Genomic DNA, 18277 nt, shown 5'->3' on the forward strand with positions numbered 1-18277 from the left:
TATCTTTGGTTACCATCTTCCTGATAGACTGGGAGTTAAAATGCACATTCTAGTGTGTCTGTGCTGTTTTAGAGGATCCCTTTCATGTCCCCGCTTCTCCTCTGCCCTCTGAGAAGCTGCAGGGATGCTCCACTGAAGCTCCACACCATTCCCCGTTCAGATCTGAGCTGTGGTACTTTCCACTTCTGCTTCTGCTAACTGCTTCCCCCCCTCTCTCTCTCTCTCTCTCTCTCTCTCTCTCTCTCTCACCCGATGCAAATCCATTGTCAGCACAGGCGCTGAGAGCTGATTAATGAGGGGTGAAGGGGTTTGGCAGGTTGGTTTCTGTTTAAAAATTAATTCTCTCGGTTTGCAAGGTTGTGCTCAGTGCTCTGCCTTCATTTTGTGTGACTGTGTCTGTGCTGTCTCTGCAGCTGCACCCTCTCCACCTGCTTTAATCCCTTCCCTCCATGGGCTGAAGAGATGGCCATGGCAGAGCCCCTGAGTGCCCTCTCTCGGTGGTACCTCTACGCTATCCACGGCTATTTCTGCGAGGTGATGTTCACAGCAGCTTGGGATTTTGTGGTGCATTTCAACTGGAAGTTCCCCGGAGTCACCAGTGTCTGGGCCCTTTTCATCTATGGAACCTCCATGCTGATAGTGGAGCAAATGTACCTTTACCTGAGGGACAGGTGCCGCACTGTTACCCGCTGCCTCGTCTATACCGTCTGGACCTATCTCTGGGAGTTCTGTACGGGCTACATCTTACGCCAGTTCAACGCCTGCCCCTGGGACTACTCTCAGTTTGAGTTTGACTTCATGGGTCTGATCACCCTGGAGTACGCCATCCCCTGGTTCTGCGCCTCCTTCATTATGGAGAAGCTGGTCATCAGGAACACCCTGAGGCTCTGCTTCGAGCCCCACCTCGAAGCTGCCTTGGGCACCCTGCAGCCGAGCGACTTCGTGGCAAACGGCTACCTCAAATCCGACTGAGAACCTGGCTGTGCAATGTTGTACTTTGATCGTCGAAGGGGAGGTCATGGGTAGGACAGGGCTTGTGCCGTCTCCCCCAGGAATGACTCTGCCAAGATAGTCTGCTGGGAAGATCGCACCAGGTAAGTTTCAATTAACTTGGAAGTCAGTGTTGAGCAGGCAATGTTTCCCAGGGACCGTAAAACCCCGGGCTCTTGTCACTAACATGGAACCAAACATGCCCAGGGTACCTCAGGACTCAGGACTGGTCCAGAACGAACCTTGTAGGTTGGGTGCGTAGGATGGGGAAATGTTACACTGTGCAGGGCAGCCAATTGTCGACTTACATCCTATTGTCTTGTCAAATATATGGGGCTACTGGCAGCTCCACGCTTCCTTCCCTTCGCTTCCCGTCCCTTCCCTTCCTCTCCTTTCCAGCCAACTCAATTGCTCCCTTCAACATTCCCCTCTCCTCAATTCAGATCCCTCTCTCTGTCAAGAGACCTCCACTGAACTTCTAGGAATAGTTATGGCACCATTTCATTGTACCCATCCGCTGTGGGCCACAGGAACCCCACAGCACCAGGCCTAGAGCCCATTGTGCCAATACCAGAGAACCTGGCATCAGAGTGACTCATGCACCCAGGCGTCTGGGACAAGTACGGTGGGGATCATGTTGGATCAGGTCCTGTCTTCTGATGAACGCAGATACAGGAACACATGCTCCCTACACTCAGGTAAACACGTTGATGGGCAAGGTCCTGCCATTAATAACTGGGTACAGTACTGCAGGATACAGGCATAACTGTATAATGCTGGGGTACAGTACTGACAGGGATGGGTCCCTCACTGTATAACACTGGGGTACGGTACTGACAGGGATGGGTCCGTCACTGTATAGCACTGGGGTACAGTACTGACAGGGATGGGTCTGTCACTGTATAACACTGGGGTACGGTACTGACAGTGATGGGTCTGTCACTGTGTAACACTGGGGTACAGTACTGACAGGGATGGGTCTGTCACTGTATAACACAGGGGTACAGTACTGACAGGGATGGGTCTGTCACTGTATAACACAGGGGTACCGTACTGACAGCGATGGGTCTGTCACTGTATAACACTGGGGTACAGTACTGGTGGGGATGGGTCTGTCACTGTATAACACTGGGCTACGGTACTGACAGGGATGGATCTGTCCCTGTATAACACTGGGGTACGGTACTGACAGGGATGGGTCTGTCACTGTATAACACTTGGATACAGTGCTGGTGGGGGTGGGTCTATCACTGTATAACACTGAGATACAGTACTGACAGGGATGGGTCTGTCACTGTATAACACTGGGGTACGGTACTGGTGGGGATGGGTCTGTCACTGTGTAACATTAGGGTACAGTACTGACAGGATGGTTCTGTCACTGTATTACACTGAGATACAGTACTGACAGGGATGGGTCCGTCACTGTATAACACTGGGGTACGGTACTGACAGTGATGGGTCCATCACTGTATAACATGGTGTACAGTACTGACAGGGATGGGTCTATCACTGTATAACACTGGGGTACAGTACTGGTGGGGATTGGTCTGTCTCTGTATCACACTGGGGTACGGTACTGACAGGGATGGGTCTGTCATTGTATAACACTGGGGTATGGTACTGACAGGGATGTGTCTGTCACACTGGGGTACGGTACTGGTGGGGATGGGTCTGTCACTGTATAACACTGGGGTACAGTACTGGTGGGGATGGGTCTGTCACTGTATAACACTGGGGTACAGTACTGACAGGGATGGGTCTGTCACTGTATAACACAGGGGTACCGTACTGACAGCGATGGGTCTGTCACTGTATAACACTGGGGTACAGTACTGGTGGGGATGGGTCTGTCACTGTATAACACTGGGCTACGGTACTGACAGGGATGGATCTGTCCCTGTATAACACTGGGGTACGGTACTGACAGGGATGGGTCTGTCACTGTATAACACTTGGATACAGTGCTGGTGGGGGTGGGTCTATCACTGTATAACACTGAGATACAGTACTGACAGGGATGGGTCTGTCACTGTATAACACTGGGGTACGGTACTGGTGGGGATGGGTCTGTCACTGTGTAACATTAGGGTACAGTACTGACAGGATGGTTCTGTCACTGTATTACACTGAGATACAGTACTGACAGGGATGGGTCCGTCACTGTATAACACTGGGGTACGGTACTGACAGTGATGGGTCCATCACTGTATAACATGGTGTACAGTACTGACAGGGATGGGTCTATCACTGTATAACACTGGGGTACAGTACTGGTGGGGATTGGTCTGTCTCTGTATCACACTGGGGTACGGTACTGACAGGGATGGGTCTGTCATTGTATAACACTGGGGTATGGTACTGACAGGGATGTGTCTGTCACACTGGGGTACGGTACTGGTGGGGATGGGTCTGTCACTGTATAACACTGGGGTACAGTACTGGTGGGGATGGGTCTGTCACTGTATAACACTGGGGTACAGTACTGACAGGGATGGGTCTGTCACTGTATAACACTGGGGTACGATACTGACAGGGATGGGTCTGTCACTGTATAACACTGGGGTACAGTACTGACAGGGATGGGTCTGTCTCTGTATAACACTGGGGTACGGTACTGACAGGGATGGATCTGTCACTGTATAACACTGGGATACGGTACTGACAGGGATGGATCTGTCACTGTATAACACTGGGATACGGTACTGACTGGGATGGGTCTGTCACTGTATAACACTAGGGTACAGTACTGGTGGGGATGGGTCTATCGCTGTATAACACTGGGGTACGGTACTGACAGGGATGGGTCTATCACTGTATAACACTAGGGTACAGTACTGGTGGGGATGGGTCTATCACTGTATAACACTGGGGTACGGTACTGACAGGGATGGGTCTATCACTGTATAACACTAGGGTACAGTACTGGTGGGGATGGGTCTGTCTCTGTATAACACTGGGGTACGGTACTGGTGGGTATGGGTCTGTCACTGTATAACACTGGGGTACAGTACTGACAGGGATGGGTCTGTCTCTGTATAACACTGGGGTACGGTACTGACAGGGATGGGTCTGTCTCTGTATAACACTGGGGTACGGTACTGACAGGGATGGATCTGTCACTGTATAACACTGGGATACGGTACTGACAGGGATGGATCTGTCACTGTATAACACTGGGATACGGTACTGACAGGGATGGATCTGTCACTGTATAACACTGGGATACGGTACTGACAGGGATGGATCTGTCACTGTATAACACTGGGATACGGTACTGACTGGGATGGGTCTGTCACTGTATACCACTGGGATACGGTACTGACAGGGATGGGTCTGTCACTGTATAACACTGGGGTACAGTACTGACAGGGATGGGTCTGTCTCTGTATAACACTGGGGTACGGTACTGACAGGGATGGATCTGTCACTATAACACTGGGATACGGTACTGACTGGGATGGGTCTGTCACTGTATAACACTAGGGTACAGTACTGGTGGGGATGGGTCTATCGCTGTATAACACTGGGGTACGGTACTGACAGGGATGGGTCTATCACTGTATAACACTAGGGTACAGTACTGGTGGGGATGGGTCTATCACTGTATAACACTGGGGTACGGTACTGACAGGGATGGGTCTATCACTGTATAACACTAGGGTACAGTACTGGTGGGGATGGGTCTGTCTCTGTATAACACTGGGCTACGGTACTGGTGGGGATGGGTCTGTCACTGTATAACACTGGGGTACGGTACTGACAGTGATGGGTCTGTCACTGTGTAACACTGGGGTACAGTACTGGTGGGGATGGGTCTATCACTGTATAACACTGGGGTACGGTACTGACAGTGATGGGTCTGTCACTGTGTAACACTGGGGTACAGTACTGGTGGGGATGGGTCTGTCACTGTATAACACTGGGGTACGGTACTGACAGGGATGGGTCTATCACTGTATAACACTAGGGTACAGTACTGGTGGGGATGGGTCTATCACTGTATAACACTGGGGTACGGTACTGACAGGGATGGGTCTATCACTGTATAACACTAGGGTACAGTACTGGTGGGGATGGGTCTGTCTCTGTATAACACTGGGCTACGGTACTGGTGGGGATGGGTCTGTCACTGTATAACACTGGGGTACGGTACTGACAGTGATGGGTCTGTCACTGTGTAACACTGGGGTACAGTACTGGTGGGGATGGGTCTATCACTGTATAACACTGGGGTACGGTACTGACAGTGATGGGTCTGTCACTGTGTAACACTGGGGTACAGTACTGGTGGGGATGGGTCTGTCACTGTATAACACTGGGGTACAGTACTGACAGGGATGGGTCTGTCACTGTATAACACAGGGGTACCGTACTGACAGCGATGGGTCTGTCACTGTATAACACTGGGGTACAGTACTGGTGGGGATGGGTCTGTCACTGTATAACACTGGGCTACGGTACTGACAGGGATGGATCTGTCCCTGTATAACACTGGGGTACGGTACTGACAGGGATGGGTCTGTCACTGTATAACACTTGGATACAGTGCTGGTGGGGGTGGGTCTATCACTGTATAACACTGAGATACAGTACTGACAGGGATGGGTCTGTCACTGTATAACACTGGGGTACGGTACTGGTGGGGATGGGTCTGTCACTGTGTAACATTAGGGTACAGTACTGACAGGATGGTTCTGTCACTGTATTACACTGAGATACAGTACTGACAGGGATGGGTCCGTCACTGTATAACACTGGGGTACGGTACTGACAGTGATGGGTCCATCACTGTATAACATGGTGTACAGTACTGACAGGGATGGGTCTATCACTGTATAACACTGGGGTACAGTACTGGTGGGGATTGGTCTGTCTCTGTATCACACTGGGGTACGGTACTGACAGGGATGGGTCTGTCATTGTATAACACTGGGGTATGGTACTGACAGGGATGTGTCTGTCACACTGGGGTACGGTACTGGTGGGGATGGGTCTGTCACTGTATAACACTGGGGTACAGTACTGGTGGGGATGGGTCTGTCACTGTATAACACTGGGGTACAGTACTGACAGGGATGGGTCTGTCACTGTATAACACTGGGGTACGATACTGACAGGGATGGGTCTGTCACTGTATAACACTGGGGTACAGTACTGACAGGGATGGGTCTGTCTCTGTATAACACTGGGGTACGGTACTGACAGGGATGGATCTGTCACTGTATAACACTGGGATACGGTACTGACAGGGATGGATCTGTCACTGTATAACACTGGGATACGGTACTGACTGGGATGGGTCTGTCACTGTATAACACTAGGGTACAGTACTGGTGGGGATGGGTCTATCGCTGTATAACACTGGGGTACGGTACTGACAGGGATGGGTCTATCACTGTATAACACTAGGGTACAGTACTGGTGGGGATGGGTCTATCACTGTATAACACTGGGGTACGGTACTGACAGGGATGGGTCTATCACTGTATAACACTAGGGTACAGTACTGGTGGGGATGGGTCTGTCTCTGTATAACACTGGGGTACGGTACTGGTGGGTATGGGTCTGTCACTGTATAACACTGGGGTACAGTACTGACAGGGATGGGTCTGTCTCTGTATAACACTGGGGTACGGTACTGACAGGGATGGGTCTGTCTCTGTATAACACTGGGGTACGGTACTGACAGGGATGGATCTGTCACTGTATAACACTGGGATACGGTACTGACAGGGATGGATCTGTCACTGTATAACACTGGGATACGGTACTGACAGGGATGGATCTGTCACTGTATAACACTGGGATACGGTACTGACAGGGATGGATCTGTCACTGTATAACTGGGATACGGTACTGACTGGGATGGGTCTGTCACTGTATACCACTGGGATACGGTACTGACAGGGATGGGTCTGTCACTGTATAACACTGGGGTACAGTACTGACAGGGATGGGTCTGTCTCTGTATAACACTGGGGTACGGTACTGACAGGGATGGATCTGTCACTATAACACTGGGATACGGTACTGACTGGGATGGGTCTGTCACTGTATAACACTAGGGTACAGTACTGGTGGGGATGGGTCTATCGCTGTATAACACTGGGGTACGGTACTGACAGGGATGGGTCTATCACTGTATAACACTAGGGTACAGTACTGGTGGGGATGGGTCTATCACTGTATAACACTGGGGTACGGTACTGACAGGGATGGGTCTATCACTGTATAACACTAGGGTACAGTACTGGTGGGGATGGGTCTGTCTCTGTATAACACTGGGCTACGGTACTGGTGGGGATGGGTCTGTCACTGTATAACACTGGGGTACGGTACTGACAGTGATGGGTCTGTCACTGTGTAACACTGGGGTACAGTACTGGTGGGGATGGGTCTATCACTGTATAACACTGGGGTACGGTACTGACAGTGATGGGTCTGTCACTGTGTAACACTGGGGTACAGTACTGGTGGGGATGGGTCTGTCACTGTATAACACTGGGGTACGGTACTGACAGGGATGGATCTGTCACTGTGTAACACTGGGGTACAGTACTGGTGGGGATGGGTCTGTCTCTGTATAACACTGGGCTACGGTACTGGTGGGGATGGGTCTGTCACTGTATAACACTGGGGTACGGTACTGACAGTGATGGGTCTGTCACTGTATAACACTGGGGTACAGTACTGGTGGGGATGGGTCTGTCACTGTATAACAAGGGTACGGTACTGACAGGGATGGGTCTATCGCTGTATAACACTGGGGTATGGTACTGACAGTGATGGGTCTGTCACTGTGTAACACTGGGGTACAGTACTGGTGGGGATGGGTCTATCACTGTATAACACTGGGGTACGGTACTGACAGGGATGGGTCTATCACTGTATAACACTGGGGTACAGTACTGGTGGGGATGTGTCTATCACTGTATAACACTGGGGTACGGTACTGGTGGGGATGGGTCTATCACTGTATAACACTGGGGTACGGTACTGACAGGGATGGGTCTGTCTCTGTATAACACTAGGGTACGGTACTGACAGTGATGGGTCTATCACTGTATAACACTGGGGTACGGTACTGACAGGGATGGGTCTATCACTGTATAACTGGTACAGGTGTGGACGGATGTGCATCTTTGCATCGGTGGTTGAGCTGTGGCAAAGGGGACAGGAGCATGAAAGATGTGGCATGTATGGCCCTGGGCGTATTTGTTGGAGAGGCGGGAATGTGGGCGTTATGGTTAGGAATGAGGAGGCAGAGGTTGGAACAGTGAACGAATAAGAAACAAGTGAGTGGCTATGGGCAGCGAGGGAGCTGTGAGGAGTGGGGCTGTGGGGAGCAAGGACAGAAATGCAGGTATAATGCAGGTGTATCTTTAAGCAGAGGTGGTTATGTATGACAAGGGAAAACACAGTCCTTGTGAGTGTCTGCTGGAGGAAGATTGGGGTTGTAATTCCTGCCCATTCTGCAAAAGCGGGTGCACTACTGGGTCGTTGCTTGGGCACAGATCAAGCAGGAGGTGTCTGTGCTCTTTAAAGGTCAGATGAAGGAGAGACAATATGAAATGTTTTTACAAGTGTAGACTGGTTGCTTCTGTGGAGCATGTTATCCTGGGTGGGGTGTTTTGAACCTGGGATCACCGGTTCAAGATAAGTGATTAATGACAAAAATTATATGAAATGTCTCCATCCAGTCTTCCATTAGGACGCTAGATAGTTTCAGAGTAAATTCAAGACAATTTGATAGACCTTTGGATGTTGAGGAAATCAGGGGATGTGTGGTTGATGCTGAAAAGAGATCCTGAGGTAGAAGATCAGCCATTAGCAGGCACAATAGGCTGAATGGTTCATTCCCGCTCCTGTTTATGTTCTTAATTGAATTATTGAGACTAGTGTTGTCAGGACAGGGATGTACTTAACAAGGAGAGAGGAGTGATGTGTTGGTTGAGTGCACGGAGCAAGGGAAGGCAGGCATGTAGGAGTAGTTCTGCCAAGAATCACATTTGAATGTGATGCGCAGGATTTTGGCAGCTCTGCACATGTTGCCCCTGTATGTATCTCTCCAACCTCATGTGGACTGAGTCCTGGGCTGGTCCTGAGCTCAATGATTCTAGGATGCTTTGTTGTTCAAAGTAACCCAACATACATAAGGCACGGGGATTTGCATGTCAGTGACAACGACTGCCGTCTCACTGTTGACTGAATTCATTGAAACCCACCAGTGTGATCCTCCCAGTCAGCATTTCTGGGAGCCTTGCTCATGTCAGCAGGCATGTATTGGCAACGGCCCTTGCTTGAGATGAGAAGTCCCACCCATGACCTGCCCCTTTTGTTTGAAGCACACTGTTGGCATTTTCAGTCATTTTTGTTTTTGGGTTTATTTGCATTCATCAGGAAACCAGCAAAGAACAAGAACATATTTCTTTCCAAGCATGGGGCTCGAACTCCATGGACCGAGCGTCTATGCCAGGGAAATAATATGAGAAAAGAAGCTGCCCAACATCGATCTCATGCTTCGTTGTGAAATAAAGGAAATACCTTATAATAAGGAACCAGTGGCAACTTCACCTCTGCTTTCTCTGGTTAAAATGGTAGATTGGTGTTGCAATGCATAGTTAGAGCCCAATCCTTATATTTGAAGACTTTTTGCTGGCTTAGGGTAGCTGTTGGTGATACTGGGAATTCAATGCTACAGCTGGTCAAATCCAGCCAGGCAATGAGTGGAGGTCAACCAACTGTTCCTACCCTCATCTCTCACTCATTGCACTTTAGAGGAGATTTTACAAGTTAGACAATTTCTGGCAATATTCACAAGAAGGAGAGTTCGGAGACTAATTTAAAAATAATTCAGTTACTTGAGTGCTTGTTATGAGGTACTGTATATATTCATCCTGAAAAGTTGAGACTACGTCAGTTGAAATTCTTCTAACCTCAAGCTCAATCTAAAAGCTATTGCCTAGAAATTCCTTCAAGTAACTCCAAAGGAAAAAGAAACAGCACTGTGTAGCTGAAAGCCAGATTTGAATAATCAACGCTCATTTTTGGGTGACTTAATGCCCGTCAAGAAATTTGACTCGTGAATTTTTGATAGAATTTCTATTCATGTGAGCATCTTTTCCACCAGCAGGTCAGGCAATGGGCAAAGTTCACCTCCAGTGTGACTGATTTATTAAAAACCATGAGTAGAAAGGAACTGTCAGATCTCAGACCAGAGAAATGGCAGTTCACATCTACTCATAGATTTTACTAACTGTTTCCTTTGAAACTGTTCTACTTAAAGGGTTCATGTAAAATCACCCTTGGCTTTGTTTTTACAGAGATCTGTGAGCTTCTGCAACCTTGAACCTTGCTTGTGGGCTGGACTGCTTTGCCCATAGAGGTCAAGACCATGCTCACCCTCACCTTGTTAGTCTCAGGACCATTCCCAGTTGCTGCTGCTGCCCTTCTCTGCATCTCACTGTTGCTATTGATGAATGCATTGGAAAGGTCACCCAACTTCCATGCTGAAGGGGAGAATCATGGAATCACAGAAAACTTATGAATCCTGTGGCCTTTTGTCTAATTATGCCTGTGCTGGCTACAATGAGCCCAATGCCAGTGTCCAGCACTAGGTGCAAGTCACAGCACTTCAAGAACACAACTAAGTAACATTTCAATACGATAAGGATTTCTGCTTCTACCAAACTTTCAGGCAGTGAATTCAGACCACTCTCTGGGCTTCCTCTCCAGTCTTCCTACCAATGACTTGAAATCTATGTTATCTGTTTTTTGAGCCCTTTGATAAGGGGAATAGATCCTTGCTCAAGGATCTATGAAGGATACTCATTATGCTCAGTTTTGTCTTCCCCTAGCTTCTTTGCTTTCAAAGTAAGTGCCAATCGCTTATTCAGTCATTCCTCGTAGCTACAATGTTCCATTCCTGGCCACATCCTTATAAATGTGCTGTGCATCATTCCCAACACAAATCTTCCCTGTCACATGAGCACAACTATATCCAGTACACTTCTAAGGTTCATTTAATAGCAAAGAATGTATACAGTGCATAACCTGAAATTTCTACTCCTCACAGACACCTGCAAGACAAGAAACCCCATAGAACGAATGGTAGAAACGTGGAGCCACAAAGCCCCCCCCCCCACCTCGTTCCGATTATTTACGTCCACAGAAGTGGACAGTATGGGCACAGGCTCTTGATTGCATTGCACGCTTCCCTAATGTGTAGGTAGTCAGTGATTGTACCTGTGTGGTATTAATCCTTATGAAAAACTCCCTGGTAATATCCTACCATGACCATTCGGTTGTAGCCCTTGTGGATACTTGTGGCCTCCTTGTCCTAAGAAAGTCTGCTTAGCTCCTTTTGAATGTTTCTGAGAACCATCCTAGAATCAGTGATAGAAAGATACAGCATAGAAACAAGCCCTTCAGCCTACCGAAAATGGCAAGGGTGGCAACCATCAACATAATCCCATTTTGTTATCAGCTTCCCCCTTCCCCAGATTATATAATTCACTGGCAATTTACTGCAGCTAATTAACTTAGCAACCTGCAAGTCTTTGTGGTAGGGAAGAGAGAACCTGCAAACTCCACACTGACAGTAGGTGAGATCAGGAGCCAACACTGGTCACTGGTACTGTGAGGCAGCAGCTGCACAACTGCCCCATCACTTGCTGACACTGCAGCATCCATTCATTACGTCGTCAGCTGGAGAAGTTTCTTTTTGTTGTCAGACTGTATGTCCCTTTAGGAGTTATTTGCCAAGGTGGCATCCACAAGGTTTAAAGTTGGTTTTGGTGAGAAATAGTTCAGGAGTTGCACCGAGCTAAAACTGACAGTGCAGTTTTACACAGAAAGTTCCAACAATGCTATTCTGTGAACCTTGCAACTGAACTTGTAAACTTAACGAGGCTTTTATAGAAACAGTGTTATGATAACTCTACTCTTCTATCTTTAAAAGGTGGTAAGGCAATATCAAGGTTTTGACAGATTTGAGTACAGGCCTCAGGGAATACTCCATTGTTGTCTTTCAAATGAGTTTAAATCAGAGTATTGTGTGCTTGGACATAAAATATTCCATGGCTCTATTTAAGGCTGAGCTAGAGAGCTCTTCATGATGTCTTAGTCAATATCGTCAGCCAAATTCACAGATAAATTATCTGGTCATTGCTAATTACTATCTGTCAGACATTTTTTATAGAATGGCTGCCAAATATCCAAATCAGAGCAGTGACCACACTTGAATAAAAGAGGCATTTAACTTAGTTGAAAAGAAAGGGTAATTTTCTAGGTTAGACTTGGAATAGAAAAGGTCAATCCAATTGAAAGAATTTGATGGAGAAACCAAAGAAAAAGTATTTCTCCTGCTGCTAAGATCATGACTTAGACTTTTACAAATTTGTTCAAGGGAAGTGGATGTCACTGGATTGTCTACCTCTGACCTGAGGAGATACAGTAGTTGAGAACGAACCATGATGGCTGCATGGACAGAGGGAAACTGTTCCCAAAAGTGAATGGTTCACAGACCTAGCCTTGCTTTTTTTTAAACTTTGGGAAAAAGATAGAAGGGAATGCCATTTTCATTTTTTTTAATACAATGAGTGGTTCTGATCTGGGACTCATTGCCTGTTGGAATGGTGGAAGCGGTATCAATCAGGATTTTTACAAAGGACTGGGGGAAATGGGCCTGACAGGAATGCCACATTGGCAGCTGGCAATGATCTGATAGGCTGTAACAACTCTACAATCAGAACACTTTACACCCAATGTGCTATTGTACCCCACCCCACCTCCCTCTTCCAGCAAAGGCTGAGCCACTGAATATGCAGCAACAGACAGAGAAAAAGGGGAGACTTTGAAGATGAAGTAAATGGCAGCCATACAAAAATGAAGGTTTTTCAGTTGGTTGGCTTTCACTAACCTAAGCAACAGAAGTGATAAAGTTTGCTGCACGCCAATACTTGCAGCATAGAAGACAGCCCCTAAAATGAATAGATTTAGCCAGGCTGTATCTCCAACTGGATCGAATGTGGTAATTAATCATTCTCAGGATGATATTTAATTTGATCTGACGTTTTCTCTCTTTCTATGATGTGGACTCATGTTGTGGTGAGAAACAGCTAGGAGTCAGCACTGAGATAAAGTTATTACCCTGGGCAGAAGCTGTACCTCTGAAGTTAGAGCTAATTAATTTCTAAATAGAATTCTCAGGAAATAATCCCATCCAGGTTGTTTAAAAATGAGATTTACATGGAAATAGATCCATAGATTCAGCTGGATGGTGTCAGTGTTCATGGTCCACTCAACCATCCTCCCAGCCCTCCTCATCTGTCCTTGTCAGCAAATTGCTATTTCTTTTTATTTTTGCCTTATTCAATTAACTGCTTTAGCCTGAAATGCACTTAGGGAATTCTCTTTCAATTCATTCATCAGATGCAGACAAGGCCAGTGTATATAGACCATCCTGAGTAACCCTCGCCAGGAGGAGAGGCAGCCAGCGGTTCCCCTGTTTTGGTTAAATTGGTAGCATCTGCATATTCTGAGGGAACCAAAATGTTTGCTTCTGCATCTGGCCTGATAGAGGCAGCACTGTTAGTTAAAATGATAAGCCACAGGAAGCTCGTTTGGTGTGGATTTTACAGCAGTCTAATATGGAGTTTTAAAAATAGGTTTTGGCCAATTCCATTGTCATTGAGTTACAAAAAAACTTGTAAATTTAGAGTGCATTCAGTCAGATTCTGTGGCCTAATGTAGCCCAAAACAATCACTGACCAGCAGTAAGTGTGGCAGAGGCCCCTTGGGGAGTCTCAGATCAGAGGAAATCTTGCTTCCAAGATAACTAATGAGCTCAGCATGCAGCCTGCATTCGTTCCATCTTTTAAACTGGTGCTCCTGACACATACTTCTAGGGTACTCAATAGCATCCCAAATGCACTGAGTCGTTGCCAGGGAATGCCACAGATCATCACCCTTTATGATAAGACTCTGAACAACATCTTTCAATCTCTCTCTGGGTCTACAGTGATCTCTTGTGACAGAGATCAATAGAGTCTGTTCCAGGAAGGTCTGATGTCAAGCATGCGAATGATAAGTCTATGCTCTGGAGCAGACTCAATTTAATCAAGACTTCAGTTCTGGAGATGTTGGCCTGGGTAAGGATGCTGATATTAGTTTACTTTCTCTGATGACATAGTTGGAGGATTTTATTGAGATAACACCAGGGCTATCTCTCCAGTGTTATCAAGGTAATTGGTAAAGGTAGTTCAAAGAACAGGAATCATTGCTTCCTGATAAACCAGATTTGAGGTCTTAATTTTTAAAGACTCATTTTCTCAAAAAACCAAAGGCTTGTGTTATAATACTGAAGGTTTGGTGAATTACAACACTGGTGTATGCTTTCGCTGTAAAATCACTCTCAAAGTGTGAGAATGTTTGTAGACTGCCTTGCACACCATCTACAAATTGTCAACCAAGGGAATTAACTGATTCAATTTCTGAATAGTTAATAAACAATTAGCTGCCTCTAGATTCTGAATTAGTCCTGTGTGACAAGTGCTAGATTAGGCTGCAAGTCCAGCATGCAGACAAAAATTTGTCCTTTTGCCTAATGACTCATAGCAAAAATAAGCTATGAACAACTAAATTAGATATTGAACTGTTCTGAAATGTCTCTTTTCACCGGTAACTATGACTAACTTGAGATTGGGGCTGTTATGTAGTTTTTTGTTTTCTGAAAGCCCCGGCATCTTTTGGATGGTCTAGTTTTGGTCTAACACCAGGAACTGATGGATATTATAAGCGAGAAGCTGAAGGTGCTGCTTGATGCCTGAGAGATAAAGGTCGACATCCTGTTCAACCACCTGCTGCATGATGAGACAAGGGCCATGGTGAGAGGTGTCTGCAAACCAATAAGGTTGGCACGTTCACAATGTTCATTGGAGATCTGGACAAAATTGTCAACCTGCTGTTGACCCTTTTTGACTGGAGTTGAGATTTACCTTGACAACCTGGAGGACGACACCTCTCCTGACAAACAGGTATGTAACTTTGTGTCTTTCCATACTCTGGAAGGCTTCATCATCTTACATGAGAGCAAGTAATGCTTTTCTGTTATTAGTTGATGCAGTTAGGACACTGGACCAGTAATCCAAGAGTTTGAGGGATGTGCTCAAATTCCACATGACAGCTCCAGTATTTGTATTGAATATCTGGATACGAAACAGGCACTTTGAGCAAAACTGGATGTAAGTGGATTGCCACTGTAATCCAAATGATTCAATTCTGCCTTTTAGGAAACAAAGCTTATTATCCATGTCCAATCCTACACCAATGTGGCTGAGCCTTAGCTGCACTGGAAGCGGTCTTAAATTTGCAGTAATGGTTCAGCATCAGACAACAAGGATTGGAAAATCACACCAGTAATCCCCAAAGAAAGTCTGATCAATTGTATTACCATTCGTAATTAACAATTTATGCTCATCTAATGGACATGAACTCCAGCTCCTGGTTGTAATCATATTCACTGCCCATTTAATTATTAACTGCTGTTAAATATTAACTGAAGTTATTCCAGAGGTGCAGTTTTATCTGAAGTCCAGGTACCTAGTGAATTTAGCCATGAGAGTGAAAATGATAATTACATTTATTCATATATATACTTTGAAGTTACTTAGATCTATGAGCTCCAATGATAGGAGGGAGATCCACATTGGTTGACGGTAGTTTTCATTTCAGTGTTTTCTTTAAACGTTTTTTTTTAAATCACCCCTCAAAATCCCATGAATGGAAGACAGCCTCTTCAGAAGCGCACTGGTGAGAATAAACAGAAGAGTGAACAACATGGTTGCAAAGATATTTATGGCTGAGACTGCTTCTGAGTGGCTTTGCATTGGGCAAACAGAAGGCATCTTTTTTCACATGAGACTTGTACTTTGTTTTTCTTACAGTGAAACCTTACTCAATCACCAAAGTCACTTGAATGGAACATGGAGGTGTTTGACACATTCTGAAACTACCTGATAAATGACAAGCTCCTTGTGAAAACTCATGGAAAAGATTGACTTGGAGGACAAGATTAGGTTGAAAAGCTATTGGCTCCATTGGAGCATCGGCCAGCTGACTACAACCGGAAGCAGAAACTGAAGGATTTAAAATTACAAAACGTTGACATAGTCATAGTGAGTGCCTCCTCTAATCCTGTTGATACTTGTGGTATAGCTAGGTCTGTCCACCATAGAGTAATCACTTGAAGAATTGAGGCTTTGGGATCTGAAATTAAATGTTCTGCAGAGAATTGAGATCTGTCATGACATTTAAACTGCTGAGGATTCTGACTGGACTCTATTAGTTATAAGGAAAATTGAACAAATTTAGGATTTTTCTTGAGTGCATCAGAGGCTGAGGGGAGACATGATAGATGAATTTAAAATTAAGAGGCTCAGAGAGAGTAGATAAACAGAGTCTTTTCCCAGGTAGAAATGTCAAATACTAGAGGGCATATGTTAAAGGTAAGGAGGGAAGAGTGTTAGGAGGGATAGGTATGTGAGCTGAGTTTTTGTTTATACAGAGAGTGGCAGGTATCTGGAATACACTGCCTGAGGTAGTGGTAAAAGCAGATACAATGTTTAAGAGGCATTTAAACAGACACATGAATAGGTAGGGTTTGTGGGATATGGGTATTGACCATATCCCCCAAACATAAAGCATAAAAACAAGAAATGAAAAATATAACTAATCTTATGTTTGACTGTTCCATATTTGCACCTTTATGGAAAAGTACTAAGTTGTAGTTCAGAACTAGTTAAGCAGGCAGATGGGATTAGTTCGATTGGCATCATGGTCAGGTAGGCCAAAGGACCTATTCCTGGGCTGTACTTTTCCATGTTTTATGTGGTTATCAATGTTTTAATTATCAACACTCAACATTCTATTGTACAACCAATGCCCCTATCCCACCAGTTGATGTAAAAAGAAACTCCTGCATAACTAGTTCTGAACTACAACTTAGTACTTTTCCATAAAGGTGCAAATATGGAACAGTTAAACATAGGATTAGTTCTATTTTTTACTTCTTGTTTTTATGCTTGGACAGAGCAGATGATGTGTGTCACAGAACAGATGCCCACGCTTGACTGAATGATCCTTCCTCTGTGTTACAGGTTCCATGTCTGGCATTCTAAATCCTCAGAGGACAGCACTGCTCTTGAAGGGAATTGGACAACTTTTTTTTATAACAATAATAGTTTTGCTTTCAATATTGTTTGATTTTATTAAAGAGTAAAATATCTGATCGTGGTGAGAGTGGCAATAATCTTATAGCCAAATAGCGAAATGGAACTTCTGCTCTGAATTACATAATCTATATTGGCAAGGGATATTTTTCAGCAGGGAAAACTACTTTCTCTCACAAATCACTCATATCGGTCACTTCCTGCTGTTAACTTTGATTCTGGACGGTGCTTCTCAGTTGCTGTGAGAAAGTTTAAAGATTTAATCTTACATTGCCTATTCTACTGTACTGAAAAACTCAGTCCTCGTGAACAGTAGAATATTCAGCTAGGCTGGGGTTGGAGTGACAATGTCGTGGTGTTGCACAGGAATGGTATGGCTTTCACAGCCACCATTTTTACAGTTCCTTATAAATTGTGTTACAGTTTCTCTGCCATTCTGTTAAAATATTTTCTTTATCTGTCAGACTATACAGTTACTTACGACCAATAAATATGCTGAAGCTGCAACAGATTTATTTGTATGCTGACACAATGTGAGTGTTGGGGAGGTCAGGGGTCCCACACAAATGTACACCAATGTGCAAGTCCCAGACTTTGAGAACTTAATATCTCCAGTGGGAAAATGCTAAATTTCTAGAACTCCTTAGCAGTAACATTGGGAAACTTACCTGCTGAATATGCGCCAGGTTGTATCCATCACGTTTAACAACCCTGACCTACCTGTTGGCAGCAAGGAAAGAGAAAGCCATGTCCCAAGCAACTTGTAAAAATAATTTGAGTTTTCAAATTTAGTTAAATAATTTTATACTGTTTCTATTATTCTGAAGAAGTTTTTGTGGTGTGGCTGATTTTCAATAGTGGCACAGAAACAGACCCACTACCTCACAGCTCCTCAGGCCCAGGGGTTCAATTCTGACCTCGGGTGGAGTCGTCATGTTCGCCCTGTGAACCCATGTGTTTAGTTTTGATTTCTTCAGCTTCTCTCCATCTCCAAATTGTGCTGATTGATAGGTTAATTGATCACTGTGAACTGCCGCTAGTGTGTGGGTGAATGG

General features: G+C 45.5%; 1 protein-coding gene across 1 annotated transcript; it reads left to right on the forward strand.

Annotated features, from left to right (window-relative positions):
• Positions 1-249: 249 nt before the first annotated feature.
• LOC132382798 (transmembrane protein 229B-like) lies at positions 250-18077 on the forward strand. Its single transcript, XM_059953261.1, has 5 exons — positions 250-316; positions 414-1094; positions 14730-15029; positions 15939-16169; positions 17151-18077. Exon 2 carries the CDS (start codon positions 463-465, stop codon positions 970-972), a length of 510 nt encoding a protein of 169 aa, XP_059809244.1. The 5' UTR covers positions 250-316; positions 414-462; the 3' UTR covers positions 973-1094; positions 14730-15029; positions 15939-16169; positions 17151-18077.
• Positions 18078-18277: the final 200 nt, after the last annotated feature.

Source organism: Hypanus sabinus, chromosome 2, assembly GCF_030144855.1.
Source record: "Hypanus sabinus isolate sHypSab1 chromosome 2, sHypSab1.hap1, whole genome shotgun sequence".
In the NCBI taxonomy this organism is placed as follows: Eukaryota; Metazoa; Chordata; class Chondrichthyes; order Myliobatiformes; family Dasyatidae; genus Hypanus; species Hypanus sabinus.

Excerpts from the sequence above, each read along its gene's own strand:
- LOC132382798 (XM_059953261.1), top strand. The coding sequence starts at position 463 with ATGGCCATGGCAGAGCCCCTGAGTGCCCTCTCTCGGTGGTACCTCTAC.